The sequence below is a fragment of the Ovis canadensis genome, chromosome 4 (assembly GCF_042477335.2).
Source record: "Ovis canadensis isolate MfBH-ARS-UI-01 breed Bighorn chromosome 4, ARS-UI_OviCan_v2, whole genome shotgun sequence".
Lineage (NCBI taxonomy): Eukaryota > Metazoa > Chordata > Mammalia > Artiodactyla > Bovidae > Ovis > Ovis canadensis.
This window is the reverse complement of record NC_091248.1, coordinates 97,697,092-97,717,496: the sequence shown is the minus strand read 5'-3', so window position 1 is coordinate 97,717,496 and position 20,405 is coordinate 97,697,092. Positions and strand designations below refer to the sequence as shown.

General features: G+C 38.4%; 1 protein-coding gene and 1 long non-coding RNA gene across 2 annotated transcripts in view; one reads left to right on the top strand and one right to left on the bottom strand.

Annotated features, from left to right (window-relative positions):
- Positions 1-8,654: 8,654 nt before the first annotated feature.
- LSM8 (LSM8 homolog, U6 small nuclear RNA associated) lies at positions 8,655-18,281 on the bottom strand. Its single transcript, XM_069588266.1, has 4 exons — positions 16,411-18,281; positions 15,220-15,260; positions 11,454-11,581; positions 8,655-8,913 (listed from the first exon to the last, which is right to left on the bottom strand). Exons 1-4 carry the CDS (start codon positions 16,607-16,609, stop codon positions 8,823-8,825), a joined length of 459 nt encoding a protein of 152 aa, XP_069444367.1. The 5' UTR covers positions 16,610-18,281; the 3' UTR covers positions 8,655-8,822.
- The window catches only part of LOC138439456 (uncharacterized), a 25,352-nt gene continuing 21,560 nt past the window's right edge, over positions 16,614-20,405 (top strand). The window contains exon 1 of the long non-coding RNA XR_011256735.1: positions 16,614-16,753. This is a non-coding gene — a long non-coding RNA (uncharacterized lncRNA). The remainder of the gene's footprint in view (positions 16,754-20,405) is intronic.

The following is a 20,405-nucleotide window of genomic DNA, read 5'->3' as shown; positions in this document are numbered from 1 at the left end:
AACCTTTCCCTTGCTTTCTCATGTCTTTAGTTTCTCTCTCTGCTGACATTATTGACATAAATACATGCTAGTATCCATCCTAAAAACAAAAAACTGACCACACCTCCCCTGTAATCATTGCCTCATTTCTCTCATTTACAGCAAAAGCCTTAGAATTATCTCTAATCTTGTCATCTCTGTCTGTAATTTTTCTTCCTCTGTTCTCACTTAAAAGCAATTGCCTTAGTTACTCTGTTTTCTAATTTTGCTCAATCCGCACTACTTTAAATATGATTGACTGTGATCTCCATCACATGAAACCCAAGGGTCATTTCTCACTTTTCATGTAAATCCAAGTCAATTAATTGCTTATTACTCAAAACACACTTCACTTGGTTTCCAAGACATTTTCCTTCTCTGGTTTCATTCCTTCCTTTCTAATCAATCCTACTGTTTAGTCCCCTGATTCCTCTTTATCTCCAATAATGGAGAGTCTCAGAATCAGTCAATCCATAGCTTCATTTTTTTTTTCCTCCAAACCCTTGGAGCTATTTTTGAATCTTACCTTTTACACCTACATTTAACAGCAAATTCTTTCAAGTCTAACTATACAATATGTCCAGAATCCATTTCATTTCTTCCACCATCTATATCCCCTTCTGGGTTGATCTCATTCAGTTCCAAAACTTTAACATATCTATACAGTGTCAACGCCAAATTTGGGAGTTCTAGTCTGGTTCCCTCTGCTAAACTCCAGACTGGTAAATCCAGTTGTCTATAGCTTCTATAGGCATCTCAAACTTAACGTGTTTCAGGTGCTCTCCTGACATTCCAATCTGTCACTGTCTTTCTTACTTAAGGGCAGGTAATTCCATTCTTCATGTTGCTCAGGTCAAAAGTTTTACTGTCATCCTTGACTTCCTTCTTTTTCAAGGCCACATATAATCAGTTAGCAAAACCTATATGAAGTGCTTCCAAATACATACAGAATTTGACCACGATTATCACTGTAGTCCAGGCCAACATCATCTCCCTCATTTGCATTACTTGACCAAGGAAAAAAGCTTTGTGTTAGAACTGGGACAAGAACTGATAAGCTTCAGGACACTTCTCATATCATGCTATCTCTGGTTAATTTAATGAGCTGCATCCCCTTCAATTCAGGATGACTTGAGAATAATTTTTCCCTTAAATGCTAAGATAAAGCTAATGGAGCTCAGAAATTTGAAGCGTATGGATAATTGTATGCTAATTTTATATAATTTTTATCAATAGGTTATGAGCTGCTGTCTCTTCTATTATCAGGCACATGAGTATTATATAACATGGTGGGTACCTATATCAGTATTAAAATGGCAATGTTATTTATCATTTTTTCTATATAACAACCCCATGTAATTTCTCAGGAAAAATAATAAAAGACATTCAAATATCCTTGATCTCAAATGTACCTATCAAGTTAAGACTTTTCATAGTGGATTTTCTGTTGGTGGTCCTGCCAAAGATATGAGAGTGGGCTTATGAAAGTTTTGATAACAAAAGAGCTATTTAAAGATCAATATATAAATTTCGTCATTAGCATTCCTTTCTTGAAATTCTACAATTTGTGATTCTTTAAGAAGGTAACTGAAATTCTGAAATAATGTCTGAAGCGAGATTTATATTTAGTTTCAAAAGTTCACTAAGTTCATTAAACCCATATGGTACCTTTGCACAAATTAGGAAGTATGTTGTTTGTTTCTCTATAATTACAAATTGGATTTATTATAAAATGAGTTTTTTATTATTATAAAATTATTTTAATAAACTATTATTGTAATAATAATTTATAATAATTGACAGAGTGATTTATTTGTAAGAAAAACACCTGTCTGTTTAAACTGGGTCTTTAAACAAAATTATATGAACTGCAAAAGAAATGCCAGGTTTAGATGGTATATACTAATAAGATATTATATTTTAATTTACTTTTGCAAATCAGTATAGATATTATTAAAGCAATTCTTTATTGAGAATCACAAGTTATTTTATATGTGGTTGTATTAACAATCTATTATCGATCTTTCTTTTATAATTTGAGGAGAATGTTTTGTTCCTCTTAGAAGAAAATACTTTTCTTCTGTTTGTTGGCTAATCATCATGATTTACTTAATCAGTTTAGACTGCTGTAACAAATTACTATAGACTAGGTAGCTCAAACCAGAGAAGGCAATGGCACCCCACTCCAGTACTCTTGCCTGGAAAATCCCATGGATGGAGGAACCTGGTAGGCTGCAGTCCATGGGGTCGCGAAGAGTCAAACACGACTGAGCGACTTCACTTTCACTTTTCACTTTCATGCATTGGGAAAGCAAATGGCAACCCACTCCAGTGTTCTTCCCTGGAGAATCCCAGGGACGGGGGAACCTGGTGGGCTGCTGTCTATGGGGTCGCACAGAGTCGGACACGACTGAAGCGACTTAGCAGCAGCAGCAGCAGGTAGTTCAAACAACAAACATTTGTTAGAACAATTTCAGAGGCTGGAAGTCTAAAATCAGAGCACCTGCATGAGCGGGTTCTTGGTGAGACCCTTTCTGGTTTACTTGCTGTGTCCTTATGTGGCCAAAAGAGGAAGCTATCTTTGGCCTTTGCATAGAAGAACACTAAACCCATTAATGAGGGCTCCTATGATTTAATTACTTCCCAAAGTTCCCACCTCCAAATACCATCACATTGAAATTAAGGTTTCAACACATGAATTTTGGAGGGACACAACCATCCAGTCCACGGTGGTAATTTAGTCACTCAGTCGTGTCTAATCCAGTCCATAATGTTTACTAATTTTGTTAGAACCAGAAATGGTATGGACCTAACAGAAGCAGAAGATATTAAGAAGAGGTGGCAAGAATACACAGAAGAACTGTACAAAAAAGATCTTCACGACCAGGATAGTCATGATGATGTGATCACTAATCTAGAACCAGACATCTTGGAATGTGAAGTCAAGTGGGCCTTAGAAAGCATCACTATGAACAAAGCTAGTGGAGGTAATGGAATTCCAATTGAGCTATTTCAAATCCTGAAAGATGATGCTGTGAAAGTGCTGCACTCAATATGCCAGCAAATGTGGAAAACTCAGCAGTGGCCACAGGATTGGAAAAGGCCAGTTTTCATTCCAATTCCAAAGAAAGGCAATGCCAAAGAACACTCAAACTATCACACAATTGCACTCATCTCACATGCCAGTAAAGTAATGCTCAAAATTCTCCAAGCCAGGCTTCAGCAATATGTGAACCATGAACTCCCTGATGTTCAAGCTGGTTTTAGAAAAGGCAGAGGAACCAGAGATCAAATTGCCAACATCCGCTGGATCATGGAAAAAGTAAGAGAGTTCCAGAAAAACATCTATTTCTGCTTTATTGACTATGCCAAAGCCTTTGACTGTGTGGATCACAAGAAACTGTGGAAAATTCTTCAAGAGATGGGAATACCAGACCACCTGACTTACCTCTTGAGAAATCTGTATGCAGGTCAGGAAGCAACAGTTCGAACTGGACATGGAACAACAGACTGGTTCCAAATAGGAAAAGGAGTACATCAAGGCTGTATATTGTCACCCTGCTTATTTAACTTCTATGCAGAGTACATCATGAGAAACGCTGGACTGGAAGAAACACAAGCTGGAATCAAGATTGCCCGGAGAAATATCCATAACCTCAGATATGCAGATGACACCACCCTTATGGCAGAAAGTGAAGAGGAGCTAAAAAGCCTCTTGATGAAAGTGAAAGAGGAGAGTGAAAAAGTTAGCCTAAAGCTCAACATTCAGAAAACGAAGATCATGGCATCCGGTCCCATCACGTCATGGGAAATAGATGGGGAAACAGTGGAAGCAGAGTCAGACTTTATTTTTTTGGGCTCCAGAATCACTGCAGATGGTGACTGCAGCCATGAAATTAAAAGATGCTTACTCCTTGAAGAAAAGTTATGACTAACCCAGATAGCATATTCAAAAGCAGAGACATTACTTTGCCAACTAAGGTCCGTCTAGTCAAGGCTATGGTTTTTCCAGTAGTCATGTATGGATGTGAGAGTTGGACTGTGAAGAAGGCTGAGTGCCGAAGAATTGATGCTTTTGAGCTGTGGTGTTGGAGAAGACTCTTGAGAGTCCCTTGGACTGCAAGGAGATCCAACTGGTCCATTCTGAAGGAGATCAGCCCTGGGATATCTTTGAAAGGAATGATGCTGAAGCTGAAACTCCAGTACTCTGGCCACCTCATGAGAAGAGTTGACTCACTGGAAAAAACTCTGATGCTGGTAGGGATTGGGGGCAGGAGGAGAAAGGGATGACCGAGGATGAGATGGCTGGATGGCATCACGGACTCGATGGACGTGAGTCTGAGTGAATTCCAGGAGATGGTGATGAACAGGGAGGCCTGGCATGCTGCGATTCATGGGGTCGCAAAGAGTAGGACACAACTGAGCAACTGAAATGAACTGAGATACTTAATTGCCATCAGCCAGAGGAGTTATGTTTGTATAACAGTTTATAAATAGCCCATCTCTGGACCTAATTCAGAGTTTTGATAGTAGAAAAATATGTCACAAAAGCAAAAATGCTGCAATGAAAATGGTTCCCCTTAAAGGTGATAACTTGTATAGTGCATGACCTGAACAACTGTATGAGGCCACCATTAAATTAGTAGTTAAAAATTTATAAATTTATAAAATATGCTTACATAAATGAGGCATTTTATTATATGTCAAAAATAGAAGCATGGAATAGATGTAGTTTTAGTCATCAAGGTACTCACTATAGAGTTAATTTCTGTGGTTTTTCAAAAATCCTTTCCTAAGAAAAATATAGTTTTCATTCACCAACTTATTCACTCAACAAATAATTCTTGTGCCTTTTAGGTGTACTGATATTGCTCTAATATTGGAGTATTTAAAAAGTCTCTTTCTTACCTCAATATACATTTAAAATTGTGTTCTGTATTTTCATATGCTTCTACTTTGTGATTAATGTCTATATTGTCTTACTTTAACCTCTATGTTAAATTTTCAAGGCTGTTAAGTCACGCTACAACATTCTATAATAAAAGATCAATGGATAGCTTTTTAAATGGTTTGAAAAACAAACTAACAAAAAATGCAATTAAATGGAAAAGGTTTTCTTTGCCCTTTGGCATAGGACTCCTCATAAAACAAATCAATCTTCCTGTATATTTGTTAAAATAGTGTAAATTAATTATACATTATTTATTATGATTTAACCTGAAATCCTCATAATTTATATACTGAGAACTCTTATAGAGATATGATAGCCAGTGGGAGTCTGAAAAACTAAGGTGATATGACCCATGTTTATCTTTTCCACATTGGTCTTTGGATACCTAGAATAGTTGTGTTCTGTTATAGCTGGCAAATCACACCAAGTGTTTTAAATGCAGTCTAATTTCACTTGTCACAATCCTGGAGGATAGGTATTATCACTGTCTTCAAGCTAAGGGTTCTGAGGTATAACTGGGGATTCATCTGTCATATGACAAGTACTAGGTCTTTTAATTCCACCACAATTTCATGATTTAGCTTTTTAGTAAGTATTCCTTTTTGCCCCATTTCAGATCTACTGAACCACAGTGAGAGTAGGGCCCAAGAGTACTTAGAGCATCTCAGGCCAAATGAAAATTGTCCACACGCAGCCTTGAGAACTGCCTTAGTTCTATTTCCTCTAGGAAATATTTCTATTTCCTCTAGGTTTCTGAGAGATACTAGACAGCAGAGACTTTGAGATTATACTTGCTGCTGAGAGGCTATATAAGGAATACAAAAAACCTTCTTCAATTAAAAGCCTATTACAAGTATGACCTCATACACTTAACCCTGTTTAGTCTGTTTCCCCATATGTAAAATCATCCGTAATATAAGCACGTGATATCATGCCTAGTCCATGCTACGTACTCAGTAAATGTTCCCTACTAATTTCAAAAGTAAAGGCCCAAAATACACTACATTGCCAGTTAAGGATTGCTTAACTGTGACTATACGTACATTCACATTATAAAGGGACAGTATACTCTCTCATCTACATGGTAAACCTTCTGTGTTACACATCTGAGAAAAATGTTGACATGGATAGCCTACATTTGTGTAACAAATACTACTTAGAAGTTGTTTTTGTCATACTTCTACTTCACATTAAAAATCCAGAATTTTATAAAGGTGCTAAACACATGTTTTAAGTAAAGCAATAAAAGATTACCTTTATGCTCTAAACTGTTGGTATCTTTTCAGTTAAAAAACATTCTTTTTGCAGTTAATTGCCCTTTATAAAAAACTTCAGTGAAAATAGCTTGCCTAGAATTTCCTTGTTTCATTAAGCTCAGCTTAGTCTAAGTCACAAAGCACAGAGATAATTGCAGGTTAAATTGATTTGAGCCTTTGATGGCTGGATGGCATCACTGACTCGATGTACGCGAGTCTGAGTGAACTCCGGGAGTTGGTGATGGACAGGGAGGCCTGGCGTGCTGTGATTCATGGGGTCGCAGAGTCAGACGTGACTGAGCAACTGAACTGAACTGACTGATAGTCTTATTTAAGACTTGACACTGCGTATTAATCAAGTTGGCATTCATAATTGTGGCTCCCTTACAATGCTCATGCAATATGAAATCAAACTTGAATTTGTTGAGCATTACTTCCCCAACCAACCATTAATAAAGACATTTGATTATTCTGGCATCAATTAGGAAAATACATCCTTATGAGGCATTTTAGATTTCAAAAGGTTGCTGTTGTTCAGTCGCTGTGTCCGACTCTTTGTGACCCCATAGACTGCAGCACACTAGACTCCTCTATCCTTCACTATTTCCCGGAGTTTGCTCAAATTTGGGCTGAGTTGGTGATGTTATATAACCATCTGAACCCCTGCTGCTCCCAGGACACATCATAGAGAGGAAAATGGTTACTATGAGGGAGAGGGATTATGGTATGTGTATTATTTGTGTTGGGTCAATTATGTGGAGAAAGCATCTGATTCTGGACATCATTTATACTAATACATTTTACTTAGCAATTAAATGAGCTGTATTCCTTCCTTTTGGAATTAGTTGACCAATTTAAAATACATTATTTATTTAAACAGAACATATGGTTTACGATCCCTAATTAAAATGGGCTATTTGCTTTACCCACTTTGTTTTCTTTTATAACTAAATTGATTATAAAACCTTATACTACAAAAGCCAAATATCTGTGGATAGCCAACACTGGCTAACCTTCCTCTAATCATCCCAGAGACAGCCCTGAACATCAGAACATCAACCAAGTTATTCTGGGTATTGGTGCTTCATGACCAAGGGAGAAAACTATCTAACAGTTCTCTCCTTACAGGTCTTGGTTTTGTGAAAATGTGAAGATATTTTCCTCTGAAAAATGTTTTATTTGTGAACCAAAATAACTACCATTTTTAATAAGTAGGGATTTCAATATTACCAAAAAAATACAATAAAATCCACCTCTGAACTCTGAAAGGATCCATTCCAGAAACCCTTTCCAGAATTTATACAAATCAGTCATCATCTCTTCCTGCTGAGCTTGTATTTTTCATTTTGAGCCAAGGGTCAACACTGTGGCCTACAAGCCAAATCCAGCTTGCCACCTGTTATCGTAAATAAAGTTCTATTGGAACATTGGAACACAGCTACAACTATCATCTATTATGTATTATCTTTGGCTATCTTCATGCTACAACAGACTTAAGTAACTGTGACAGAGTCCATATGGCCCTCAAAGCTTAAAATATTACCTGCATCTTAACAAAAAAGGCTTGGCAACTTCTATTTTAAATACTTTCATTAAAAAGAAACTATTGAAATTTTAAATTACAAGAAAATAAATATTTTCCTATTCTTACCACAAAGTTATGCACTTTGGCCTACATATGACTTGAGAGTTTTTGCAGACTAGCTTGGGTATCTAAACACTGCTTATAGCTCTGTTTCTAGGGATCCTTTAAAAAGTATACACAACCAGTTGAGCAAAGAAGGAACATTTATCTACTTAACTGACTCACTCCAAGAATCAACCAAAGAATAGGCCTGATAAGCTCGGAGAAAAGATGTTTACATCTTTTTAAAATAGGTTTATGGAACTAGGGAGTCATGAAAAAAGCTGTTGACAGTAATAGCAAGCACTGCCTCAAAATATATTTACTAGCATTTATAAATAACAAAAAAAATTCCTTTAATACTAGAAATTCCCCAATTCTTAAAAGGTAAGATGGTTTTTAAGACTATATGGAATAAATTTTTGTCAGGTAATATACACAACTGTGTTAGCATTTTTCCTTTTCTCAACCAAATACACTTTTACCCACATTTCTAAAGTGCTACAGAGCAACCAGAAGGGCAGTGTGATAAATGGGGATGGTTCAGACAGCTGCACAAGACAAGATTTACCTTACCATGACTTAAAAAATCAGGGGAAAAAAACATGTATCCTGCACTATTGATTTGTAAGTTTAATTTATATAGTACATGAATTTCTCTTTTCAACTAGTTTTCCATAAATATTAAAATAGTATAATATCTTTTCTAAAAGTTCTCAAAATAATCATTAGATTTCTTTACTATTAATATTTAATAGAAAAATAAAACCAAGCTACCAAGTGTATTATTTAGGCCAAAAAAGAGTTTTTTTCAAGAAAATGTAGAAATATTTTAATTTACATATCATATTACAATGAATCAGCATGGAGTCAAAATCCACAATTACACATTCCTAAAAATTCTGACCATCAGTCTCAGAATAATCAGTTTCTGTACAAAGATTTACAGCTGTCTGATATATGTAATTTTTCCTCAGTGTGCTACAGAGTTCAAAGGTTCTGCTCGAATATTCCCCAAATCAAGTGCAGAATCTGTCTCTTCGTCAATTTCTCCAATGACTGCACTGTTAAGAAAAAAAAAAAATCAGAACAATCTCATTTCTGACTAAAACTGAGAGGAGATAATAAAGAGAACTACTGGTTAAGTGAAAAACGTTTTCATATTTAAGTCACAAAACTCAAACCGAAGGCAACACTGTTACAGGAACAAAGATTAAAGGATGAACTGCATACAGTGTGACTAGTCTTTCAAGCAAAGCCACAAGTCTTTAAAGGAAAAAAAAAACACATATGGAATACATAATCGTATAAAACCCCAGAGTTTCAATCCTGATTTTCACTGAATCCAAGGACTATTGGAGAAGGGGATGACAGAGGATGAGATGGCTAGATGGCATCACCGACTCAATGGACATGAGTTTGAGCAGGCTCCAGGAGTTGGTGATGGACAGGGAAGCCTGGCATGCTGCAGTTCATACGGTCGCAAAGAGTCAGACACAACTGAGCGACTGAACTGAACTGAAGGACTATTCTGGGAATGGGCGAGGTGCAGTGGAGTTGGGGGAGGATCAAAAAATCACTACTAAACAACCAAATAAAAGTGTCTATTATTTGAGTAAGTTCAATGAACTAAATCCATCAACATAATATGTTAGTTTCCCTTTCATGGTTTCTCAATTTACTCAGTGTAAACCCAACAACAAAAAGAAGTGCAATTCTTCCACATAAAGATGACAAAACAGATATTTAGGTATCTAACAAATGATTTTTGATGTGAATGACTTGTGACTGACTAGGGTTAAAAGTCAGCAAATTTTTTCCTTGATTCAACACTAACATAATACGTATAACGTTAATTTCATTAATGCCATGCTAGGTAACCAATATCTCTAGCTGGATATATGTATTGTTATATTTCAGACCAGGGGACACGTTTGAAACACTATTCCATAAGAGACCAGTTGTTCAAATTTGTCTGGCTTTACTGAAAGTAAATTCTACAAATAAATATGTTACACAGAATTTGCCTGATTTTCCTTTGAACTATATAAAGTCTTCAGTTCTTTAATAAATGAGAAATGCCAAACTGTAGAAGAATACGTTCAGTTTCCTCAATATGTCATTTAAAATCCTTATGGAGAGTAGAGTGCTGAAAAATGTTTTAAAACCAGTTCTCCAAGGAAAAGGGGTAGAATGATTCACAGTGTTGACTGAGATCCATAGTGCAAAATAATTCTACTACAGCCAATTTTAAGTTATCAACAAGACATCAATCAATCAGTTTGCAAAATTTCCCCAAATATAAAAATCTGCTTTGGTAAGCAGTATAAGATGGCTCCAGCATATCACTGGGTCTACAGCAATGTTTTAAATTTTTTTAAAATGAAGTTCAAAAATAGAGAAAAATTTTTTTAAAGTAGGAGAAATTGTCTTAAACTCAATTATTATGCAGAGTCCCAATATAATCAGTGTATTCTCATCAGGAGACCTGGGCTCTCTACCTGCCATTCTTTACAGCTCACTTCACCTAAATATTATCTCTATAGGATATTTTATAAACCTCTGGTTTTGATTAAAGATCAAATAGTTTAACCATCTAAAGGTGATTTTCTTCCATATTCTACTTGTCCAACAAAGTAATCTGAGATGCTATATATCTTTCACTGCCTTCCAGCTATGTTTTAATTTTAAACAGTGCTCACTAGTAAAGTGATTCAACAATATTCCAGTCTCTATAACTGCACTAATACAGCAGCTTCTAGCCACATGTGACTATTAAAATTAAGCACAATTAAGTAAAATCTAAAATTCATTTCTTCAGTCACACCAGCTACTTTTCAAGTACCCAGTGGCCACACACTTGGTTAGTACCTACTACAGTGGACAATGCAGATATACAACAGATATGTAACATTCCATCATCCCCTAAAACTGTACTGGACAGTACTGCTCTACAATGTTGCACTTTTCTTATACTGTTACCACTAAAATGTATCTTCTCAAATTGTCATATCAGTGTCACAAGTTAACTGAGGCCAGGACATAAACATGGGACAGCTTAAGTGTGCCAATTATACTAAAAATTAAAAGAAAAAATGGATAAATTCAGCTATATTATAAAGCATTATTTTAAACTGTTCACACAAGAGATTTCAAAGACATTTTCAAACTCTAGCCCAGAGGTGTATTTATGTTCCTCTGAAATTAGGGATATTTTGGAAGAACATTTTAAGAACCTCCTCCAGTGAAGTATCCAATGTTAAGGCAGGGTTCTTTCTGGACCCTATTCAGGCTATTTAACTATTAGAAATATGGACAAATCTCAGTAGATAGAAACCTCTTCTCCACACAGCAAAGCAGTACACCTATTGTATACTGCTGTGTGTCAGTCACTCAGCTGTGTCCAGTTCTTTGTGACCCTATAGGCTATAGCCCACCAGGTTCCTCTATCCTTGGAATTCTCCAGGCAAGAATACTGGAGTGGGTTCCCATTTCCTTCACCAGCGGATCTTCCTGACCAAGGGATTGAACCCAGGTCTCCTGCATTGCAGGCGAATGCTTTTACAGTCTGAGCTACTTGCCTAAAAATAGACATTTTACTTACACATTGTCACCTCTTACGATGTATAACCCTAGTACCACTTGTTCTACTCCCTGTGAAGAGCTGAACACTCGTTCATGGCTTTCATCCAGTATCAAATTAATGGTCTGGTCAAAACCTTTCAGTGTTCCCTGTAAAGAAAATATTCAAGAGAAAAAAGACAAAGTATCTGAATATGTAAATTCAACCACACCATTTTAGCTGCCAGGTATTCCAATAAGAGGACCTATTTTAAATATACATACAAGTTTACTATAAAATATCTCTTCATGACCAAGAGTACTCTTGGCACAAAACTTACCTCTTGGTTTTTTAAGGGAGAGGTGGGCACCAAGCCTCTGCTAGTGTGCAGAGCTATTGAGAATTACAAAGGACCCCATGTATTAGTTACTTCCAAGGAAGTAGCATAAAACTTCAGGCTATCCAGAAGTGAATATTCCAAAGATACAAACTTAAAAAAGGAAAACTTAAGGGAAATACTCCCATACACAGCAGCTATAGTAATATAACAGTATCATACATGTTTAGTTCAGTTGCTCAGTCATGTCCGACTCTTTGTGACCCCATGAATTGCAGCACACCAGGCCTCCCTGTCCATCACTAACTCCCAGAGTTCACTCAGACTCACGTCCATCGAGTCAGTGATGCCATCCAGCCATCTTATCCTCTGTCGCCCCCTTCTCCTGCCCCCAATCCCTCCCAGCATCAGTCTTTTCCAATGAGTCAACTCTTCACATGAGGTGACCAGAGTAGTGGAGTTTCAGCTTCAGCATCAGTCCTTCCAAAGAAATCCCAGGGCTGATCTCCTTCAGAATGTTATATGCCAGTAAACATGCTACACATTATCTCAACCAATCTCTACCCTTTGTAGTAGATATTATATGTATTCCCTCTTCAGAGAAGAAAAATTGAGGCACAGAGAAATAATCTCGCATGGTTTCATGGCTGGAAATTAGCAGAGCTAGAATCCAAACCATGAAAGGCTAGCTTCAAAGCCAGACCACTGAACTTCTATGTTATACTACTATGAACAAACAAATATAATTTACCACTTTTTAGAGATTCAAATCAATCCCATAAATATACACAAACTTCAAGTGGTAGTAGTAATAGCTAAGGCTAGATGAGTACTTAGTACTTGCCAAAGTGTTCTATGGGCTGCATATGGATTTACATATTTAATCCTCCTAATAACTCAGTAACAGTAGACACAAATATGATCACAACTGGAAAGTTCTAGAACTTGAAGGAAATATTCAGAGTTTTACAGAAGAATCATGGCTTCTAATAAAGGAAGACATGGGCATATTTCAACACAGTATCTCAGATGCTATTTCAGTTTCTGAAAACATCAACTTATACTGATGGCTTTGGTTGGTTAAATCTCTTGTTAAAGTTTCATGTTTTAAAACTCAAAATATGTAAAATTAGACCAAGATAAAGAGAAAATGTTAACTTAAAATTTGGAAAAGAAGCAAAATGTGGAGTACTTACTATACTAAATTAGTTAGCAAATAGTTGTTACCACACTCATACACAGCTTCTTGGCTTCATCTTACAAGTAACTATTTTATGAAGTTTCAGTGGACAGAGGAGTGAGGTAGACTACAATCCATGGGGTTGCAAAGAATTGGACACAACTGAGTAGACACACACATTCTATCAAGTGGGCTCTCCTGGTGGCTCAGCATCGAAGAATCTGCCTGCCAATGCAGTATGCTGCTGCTGCTGCTGCTTAGTTGCTTCAGTCGTGTCCAACTCTGTGCAACCCCAGAGATGGCGCCCACCAGGCTCCCCCGTCCCTGGGATTCTCCAGGCAAGAACACTGGAGTGGGTTGCCATTTCCTTCTCTAATGCATGAAAGTGAAAAGTGAAAGTGAAGTCGCTCAGTCGTGTACGACTCTTCGAAACCCCATGGACTACGGCCTACCAGGCTCCTCCGCCCATGGGATTTTCCAGGCAAGAGGACTGGAGTGGGGTGCCATTGCCTTCTCCCTCCAATGCAGTATATGTGGGTTCAATTCCTGGGTTGGGAAAATCCCCTGGAAAAGGAAATGGCAACCCACTCCAGTATTCTTGCCTGGGAAATCCCATGGACAGAGGAGCCTGGTGGGCTACCGTCCATGGGGTCATAAAGAGTAGGACATAACTTAGCGACTCAACAAATTCTATCAAGTGAAATATGTGTCAAAGGAATACAGAACTGCTGAACTTTAGTTCTCGAAATGTTCTTTTTAAATGGCTTTCCTTCTATAAAGGTAAAACAAGTTTCCAATTTATCATTTATACCATTAAAAAAAAATTTTAAACCCAAGGTTTCCACAAACTAAAAAACTATTTGCAAATATTTCTTAATAGCTATAACTTCTCAAAGTTAAGATGAGATTAAAATATTTCAAACTCTCTTAATTTGACAAAATACAATGTGAAGTCCCTTAAAAAAAAATAAACAAAACCATGACTGCTCTCTTGATTAAGAAGGAAGCAAGGCGACTGGCCTTAGGCTTTGGAGTCAAATTCAGTTTAAATCCCAGTTTGGCTCTGCCACATACATTCATATGACTCTGGGAAAGTGACTCTTTTTCTGATTCAGGTTCTTAGCTTAGAATGCAGGGCTAGTTCTTCCTCACAGAGTTGTACTAGGATTAAGTGATGCAACACACGTGACATGCCTGGTACATGACACATGGTTAATAAATGGCAAAGTCTGACACTTGGTAATTGCCACTTAAGGACCCACTGAGAAAAACCCCAAGGATTAAAAAGAAAAAAACATCAGTTGCAGAGTAGGAAGACAGAAGAACAAATTCTATGAATTATAGAAGACAATAAAGTTTAGCAGCCTTAAAACTTTTTTGAAAGTTAACAATCATGAATTATAAATGAAATTAAGCCACCAAAAATCATGGAATAAATTCCTCAGATCAAGGAGAGAATCCAAGACTTTTCTGGAATTAAAATGGGATACAGCGATAAAAGGAAAAATGAGATGAAATAAACTTCAATATTCATCATAATTTATTCTACAGAAGCACGAGATTCTACAACCTAAGAATATCTGAAGATTAACAATGTACATGTCTTAAATGTTCATTATATAGAGGTAGTATCTAAATCTTTTTTAAAAGTTTCCAAAAAGCACACACACACATTTAAAAAAAAAAAAAACCTGTATGATTCATGTAGTAGATGTCAGAGCACTAAATGAGGAAGGAAATAAAAGATGAAGGAAGATAAATACAAAATATAGACAAATATCTGCAGACTAGACCAGAAGTTCTCTAAGGGCAGATTCTGTTATTCATCCAAGCTTCTAGAAGAAGCCTTGTATGTAACTTACAGTCAATGTTTATTAATGAAAAAAAAAAAAAAAACGGATTGGCAGCTATTTATCAAAGAGATAAAGAGTTGAATCATAAGAAAACTGCAATGCAGGTGTACTCTGGTGCCTAGGCACTGGAGATCAGAGGTTGTACATAAAAATTTACAACCAGTAAGCCTACAAGAGTGGGCTTCCCAAGTAGCACTGCAGTAAAGAATCCACCTGCCAATGCAAGAGACGCAGGAGATCCGGGTTTGATCTCTGAGTTGGGACAATCCTCTGGAGCAGGAAATGGCAACCCACTCCAGTATTCTTGCCTGGAAAAGTTCATGGACAGAGGAGCCTGGCAGGCTACACTTCAGGAGGTCACAAAGAGTCTGGGACAACTGAGCATCACAGGCAGAAAAGCCTAAAAGAAAGCAGAGAATGAATACACCAAATACTTACCACAATCATTCTCCCATCAGAAGTAATGACAGCAACAGTTCCTGATAACTGAATCAAGGAAAGCATTTCTAAGGGAATGCAAACTGAAAACTTAAAATCTGGTAAGTAAATGGCTTAAATTACTAGGAAAAAAGGTGACAATTAAGATACAACTATTTAACACAGCCACATTTACAACATAAAATTGTATGTTCTTAATTCTCTGTGACAACTACACAATCTAAAAAAGGAAAAATAGAAAAAGAACATCCTTTTTACGAGATCAGTGTATTCTATCTTAAAACAAGCTGGGATGTTTGGTACTCATTTTTAATGAGGGAATATTGCAAATATGAAAATTGATCAAGATATTTTTCCTTTTTTTAAACCTGTTTCATCATCTCTGAAACGAAAATTGGATCAGTGCTATTCAATGTCAAATGATTTAATACGTTAAGACACTGTCTTCTAGGACCTGCCTTCTGGAATTCAAAAGAAACTATAATCGATGTCACAAGTATCAATATGCTTGCATCATTTAAAAAGAAAAACCTTTAGCATTCCACTTTTGTCCCAAATTTGTACATGAGAGCACAACGTAATGTTTCTGTCCCGAGACTTTAAAATGGTGCATAGAGTACTATTACAGGAGCTTTTTAAAGCTATTTGCCCCACAAGCCGATTACAACAGCAAGCATTATTTTAATTCCATCAACAATAAAGTTGAGATTTCAGCTGGTAAAGGGGCAGATAGTCAATTTTTGCATCATCTGTAAAGTTTCTGCTATCCTTGAAGACTGAGCAAAGCCTATGAATAAAACAAACACATAGATTTGTGAGTCCACCGTCGCAGCTGGTAAAACTATCTTATTCCCAAACGTGAAAGTATAGGCCGGAGGGAAATGGAAAGGGTGAATCAATAACTGATTTCTATAGAGACACGGAAAAGTTCGGAATAATCTTGTCGGTTTTGCTCGGCTTTTCCGTCAAGTTAAGACGCCTTGGACCAGCAGGAGCTGCGGCTCCAGTCCCAGGGGTGAGCCTCCTTAACCTCTGTATCCCCACCCCGGGACCCAAGCCCGTCAGTGGCTCGGTGCCCCAACCGCCCGCCGATCCCGACCCCTGGCCTTTCCAGCACTGGTCCACTCCGGGGCCAGACGTGGGCCTCACCAAGGCCTTAGCTAATGCCCGCGATAGCCGACTGAAGGGTACGGTTGATGTAGTTCTCCAAGGCGGACGTCATGATACGCGACCTGGCAACTGGAAACACAAGATCCCCGGCGACCAGATGAGCTAGAAAGGACCGCCAGGGAACAGCAGCCTCTCTCGCCGACTGGCGGCAGCAAATACCGCGAGAACTACCGCAGGGCGGCCTCCACGAATCAGAGACTGAAAGAAACCGGCCAAGCATTCCCGAGATGCAAAGCGACGACGGCCTTAATGCGCGTGTGCAGTATGTTTCTGCTCTTGCGGGTGATATTGGAAGCCGGAAAGAACTAAAGAGAACCGGCGGTGGGAGAAAGAAAGAAAGAAGCTCCCTGAAGATGGGGAGAAGGTGGGCGAGCGCGCTTCATAGCGGAATGGAAGGCTTTAGTGGCAGAAGTTACTAAGGGGAAATGTTGAGAGAAGATGGGGAAGGCAGGAGAAAACCGAATAAGGTTTTTGTTGTGTGTGTGTGTGTGTTTTTTTTTTCCCCCACAAGTGAAGTAGAGACTAGTGCTGTTCTGGTATGAAGTGTAGACGCCCGGATGTGGAATCCCTAATTTTGTACTGCAGAGGCCGAAAATTAACGTTTTAGAAGCTAAACGACCCCGGACAAAGTTCCACAGTTGTACCGTATGGTATACATATCTGGAGAAGTCAGTAGTTAAAAGCATGTTCGCAGTTTGCATTTGCTTCTAAAAGTGCTGCATCGTGTTCACCCGCAACTATCAACCATTGTTATTGTGAATGGGCTATACCCCAATACAAATGTTTTTGTTGTTAAAAAAAAATTTAAAATGGTGCATCGCGGCGGCGTTGTCACTCATTCATTTTGTCACTCTGCCGTGTCAGAGTCTTTGCGACCCCGTGGACTGTAGCCTACCACGCTTCTCCGTCCATGGGATTTTCCAGGCAAGAGTTCTGGAATAGGTTGCCGTTTCCTTCTCCAAAGGGTCTTCCGGACCCAGGGATCAAAACCGGGTTTCCCACATTGTAGGCAGACGCTCTGGAGAAGGCAATGGCAACCCACTCCAGTACTCTTGCTGGAAAATCCCACGGACGGAGGAGCCTGGTAGGCTGCAGTCCATGAGGTCGCTAAGAGTCGGACACGACTGAGCGACTTCACTTTCACTTTTTACTTTCATGCATTGGAGAAGGAAATGGCAACCCACTCCAGTGTTCTTACCTGGAGAACCCCGGCCTGGTGGGCTGCTGTTTATGGGGTCGCACAGAGTTGGACACGACTGAAGCGACTTAGCAGCAGCAGCAGCAGCAGCAGCAGCAGCAGCAGCAGCAGCAGCAGCAGCAGCAGCAGGCAGACGCTCATTGGAAAAGACTGATGCTGGGAGGGATTGGGGGCAGGAGGAAAAGGGGACGACAGAGGATGAGATGGCTGGATGGCATCACCGACTCAATGGACGTGAGTTTGAGTGAACTCCGGAAGATGGTGATGGACAGGGAGGCCTGGCGTGCTGCGATTCATGGGGTCACAAAGAGTCGGACACGACTGACCGACTGAACTGAGTCAGATGCTTGACAGTCTGAGCTAATAGGGACTGAATCCAAATGGTAGAGTGTGAGTCTTCCTCAGGAAACAGTCTTTCACCACACCCCAAAGTTTCCCTCTCCTCAGGTTATAAAATCAGTTACTTTTAAAAGGCTGGCAGGTCCGCTGCTTATTCCTGGAAAGGACTGATTATGGAAGAGCTTGCTAAATAAGCAGCAGACTGGGTTCTAGTCCTGCTGCGCTAATGAAATGGTGTATCCTTGCACAAGTGACATCAGCTCATCTGGGCCTCAGTTCCTTAAATTCTACCCCATTTATCATTTTGGATATTTAATGTGTGTTACTACAAAACATTTATTTTACTGTGATACTCTAGATTCAAAGGACTTGAAGTTAGAAAAAAAAATATCCATATACAAAATACCAGAGTTATTTTTCCTTTGTACAAAATTGCCTTACTATGTCAGTTAGGGGTGCTGTTTCTATTTTTTCCTCTCGCCCATCTCTCTCACCATCCCACCCCTCTAAGTTGATACAGAGCACATGTTTGAGTTTCCTGAGACATAGAGCAAATTCCTTGTTGGCTATCTAGTTTACGTATGGTAATGTAAGTTTACATGTTACTCTCTTCATATATCTCACTCTCTCCTCCCCTCTCCCCATTGTCCATAAGTCTATTCTCTATGTCTGTTTTTCCATTGCTGCCCTGCAGATAAACTCTTCAGTACCTTGTTTCTAGATTCTGTATATATGCATTAGTATATGATATGTATCTTTTTCTGACTTACTTCACTTTGTGTAATAGGCTCTAGGTTCATCCGCCTCATTAGCACTGACTCAAATGTGTTCCTTTTTATGGCTGAGTAATATTCCATAGTGTATATGTACCACAACTTTATCCACTCATCTGTCAGTGGACAACTACATCGCTTCCATGTTCTAGCTATTGTAAACAGTGCTGCAGTGAACAATGGGATACATGTGGTTTTTTCAATTTTGGTTTCTTTGGGGTATATGCCTAGGAGTGGGATTGCTGGGTCATATGGTGGTTTTATTCCTAGTTTTTTTAAGGAATCTCCGTACCATCTTCCATAGTGGCTGTATCAATTTACATTCCCACCAACAGTGCAAGAGTGTTCCCTTTTCTCCACACCCTCTCCAGCACTTATTGTTTGTAGACTTTTTGATGATAGCCATTCTGACCAGTGTGAGGTAATAGCTCATTGTAGTTTTGATTTGTATTTCTCTAATAATGAGTAGTGTTGGGCATCTTTTCATGTGTTTGTTAGCCATCTGCATGTCTTCTTTGGAGAAATGTCTGCTTAGGTTTTTTCCCACTTTCTGATTAGGTTGATTGTTTTTCTGGTAATGAGTTGTATGAGCTGCTTGTATTTTGGAAATTAATCCTTTGTCATTTGTTTCAGTTCCTATTATTTTCTCCCATTCTGAGGGTTGTCTTTTTACCTTGCTTCTAGTTTCCTTTGCTGAGCAAAAGCTTTTAATTTTAATCAGGTCCCACTTGTTACTTTTGTTTTTATTTCCATTACTCTAGGAGGTTGGTACCCACTCCAGTGTTCTTGCCTGGAGATCCCAGGGACAGGGGAGCCTGGTGGGCTGCCGTCTGTGGTGTTGCACAGAGTCGGACACGACTGAAACGACTTAGCAGCAGCAGGAGGTTGGTCATAGAGGATCTTGCTTTGATCTATGTCATCGAGTGTTCTGCCCATGTTTTCCTCTAAGAGGTTTATAGTTTCTGGTCTTACATTTAGGACTTTAATCCATTTTGAGTTTATCTTTGTGTATGGTGTTAGGAAGTGTAATTTCATTCTATTACATGTAGTTGTCCACTTTTCCCAGCACAATTTATTGAAGAGGCTGCTTTGCCCCATTGTATATTCTTGCTTTCTTTGTCAAAAATAAGGTACCCATAGGTCCATGGGTTTATTTCTGGGCTTTTTGTCTTGTTCCACTGGTCTATATTTATGTTTTTGTGCTGGTACCATACTCTCTTGATGACTGTAGCTTTGTAGTATACTCTGAAGTCAGGAAGGTTGATTCCTCCAGCTCCATTCTTTTTTCTCAAGACTGCTTTGGCTATTCAGGGTCTTTTGTGTTTCCATATGAATTGTGAAATTTTTTGTTCTAGTTCTGTGAAAAATGCCATTGGTAATTTGATAGGGATCACATTGAATTTGTAGATTGTGTTTGGTAGTATAGTCATTTTCACAGATGTGCTGTTTCTTAACTGAAGAATTGACGGTTTAAAAATTCTTGCAAGGTCAGCAGTTTTCTTCTGAAAAGCATCTGTTTTCAAGCATCTGTTTACAGCATACTCACAAAATAACTTACAGATCATTCCCAAATGTTCAGTATTTTATATACTGGAACTTATTTTGACCTGTTTGAAACCACATGCACATGTAGTCAGGAATTAGGTGGTGCATGTCCCAATTTTTTGTTTGTTTGTTTGGGGGGATGGTGGTGGTGGTGGTAAATA

Coding starts and splice junctions, on each gene's coding strand:
- LSM8 (XM_069588266.1), bottom strand. CDS start 16,609: ATGCTTGGCCGGTTTCTTTCAGTCTCTGATTCGTGGAGGCCGCCCTGC. Junction 15,261..16,410: donor CTTGGAGAACTACATCAACC/GTACCCTTCAGT, acceptor TTCAGTTATCAG/GAACTGTTGCTGTCATTACT. Junction 8,914..11,453: donor ATCGTAAGAGGTGACAATGT/GTAAGTAAAATG, acceptor TTTTCTTAACAG/TGCAGTCATTGGAGAAATTG.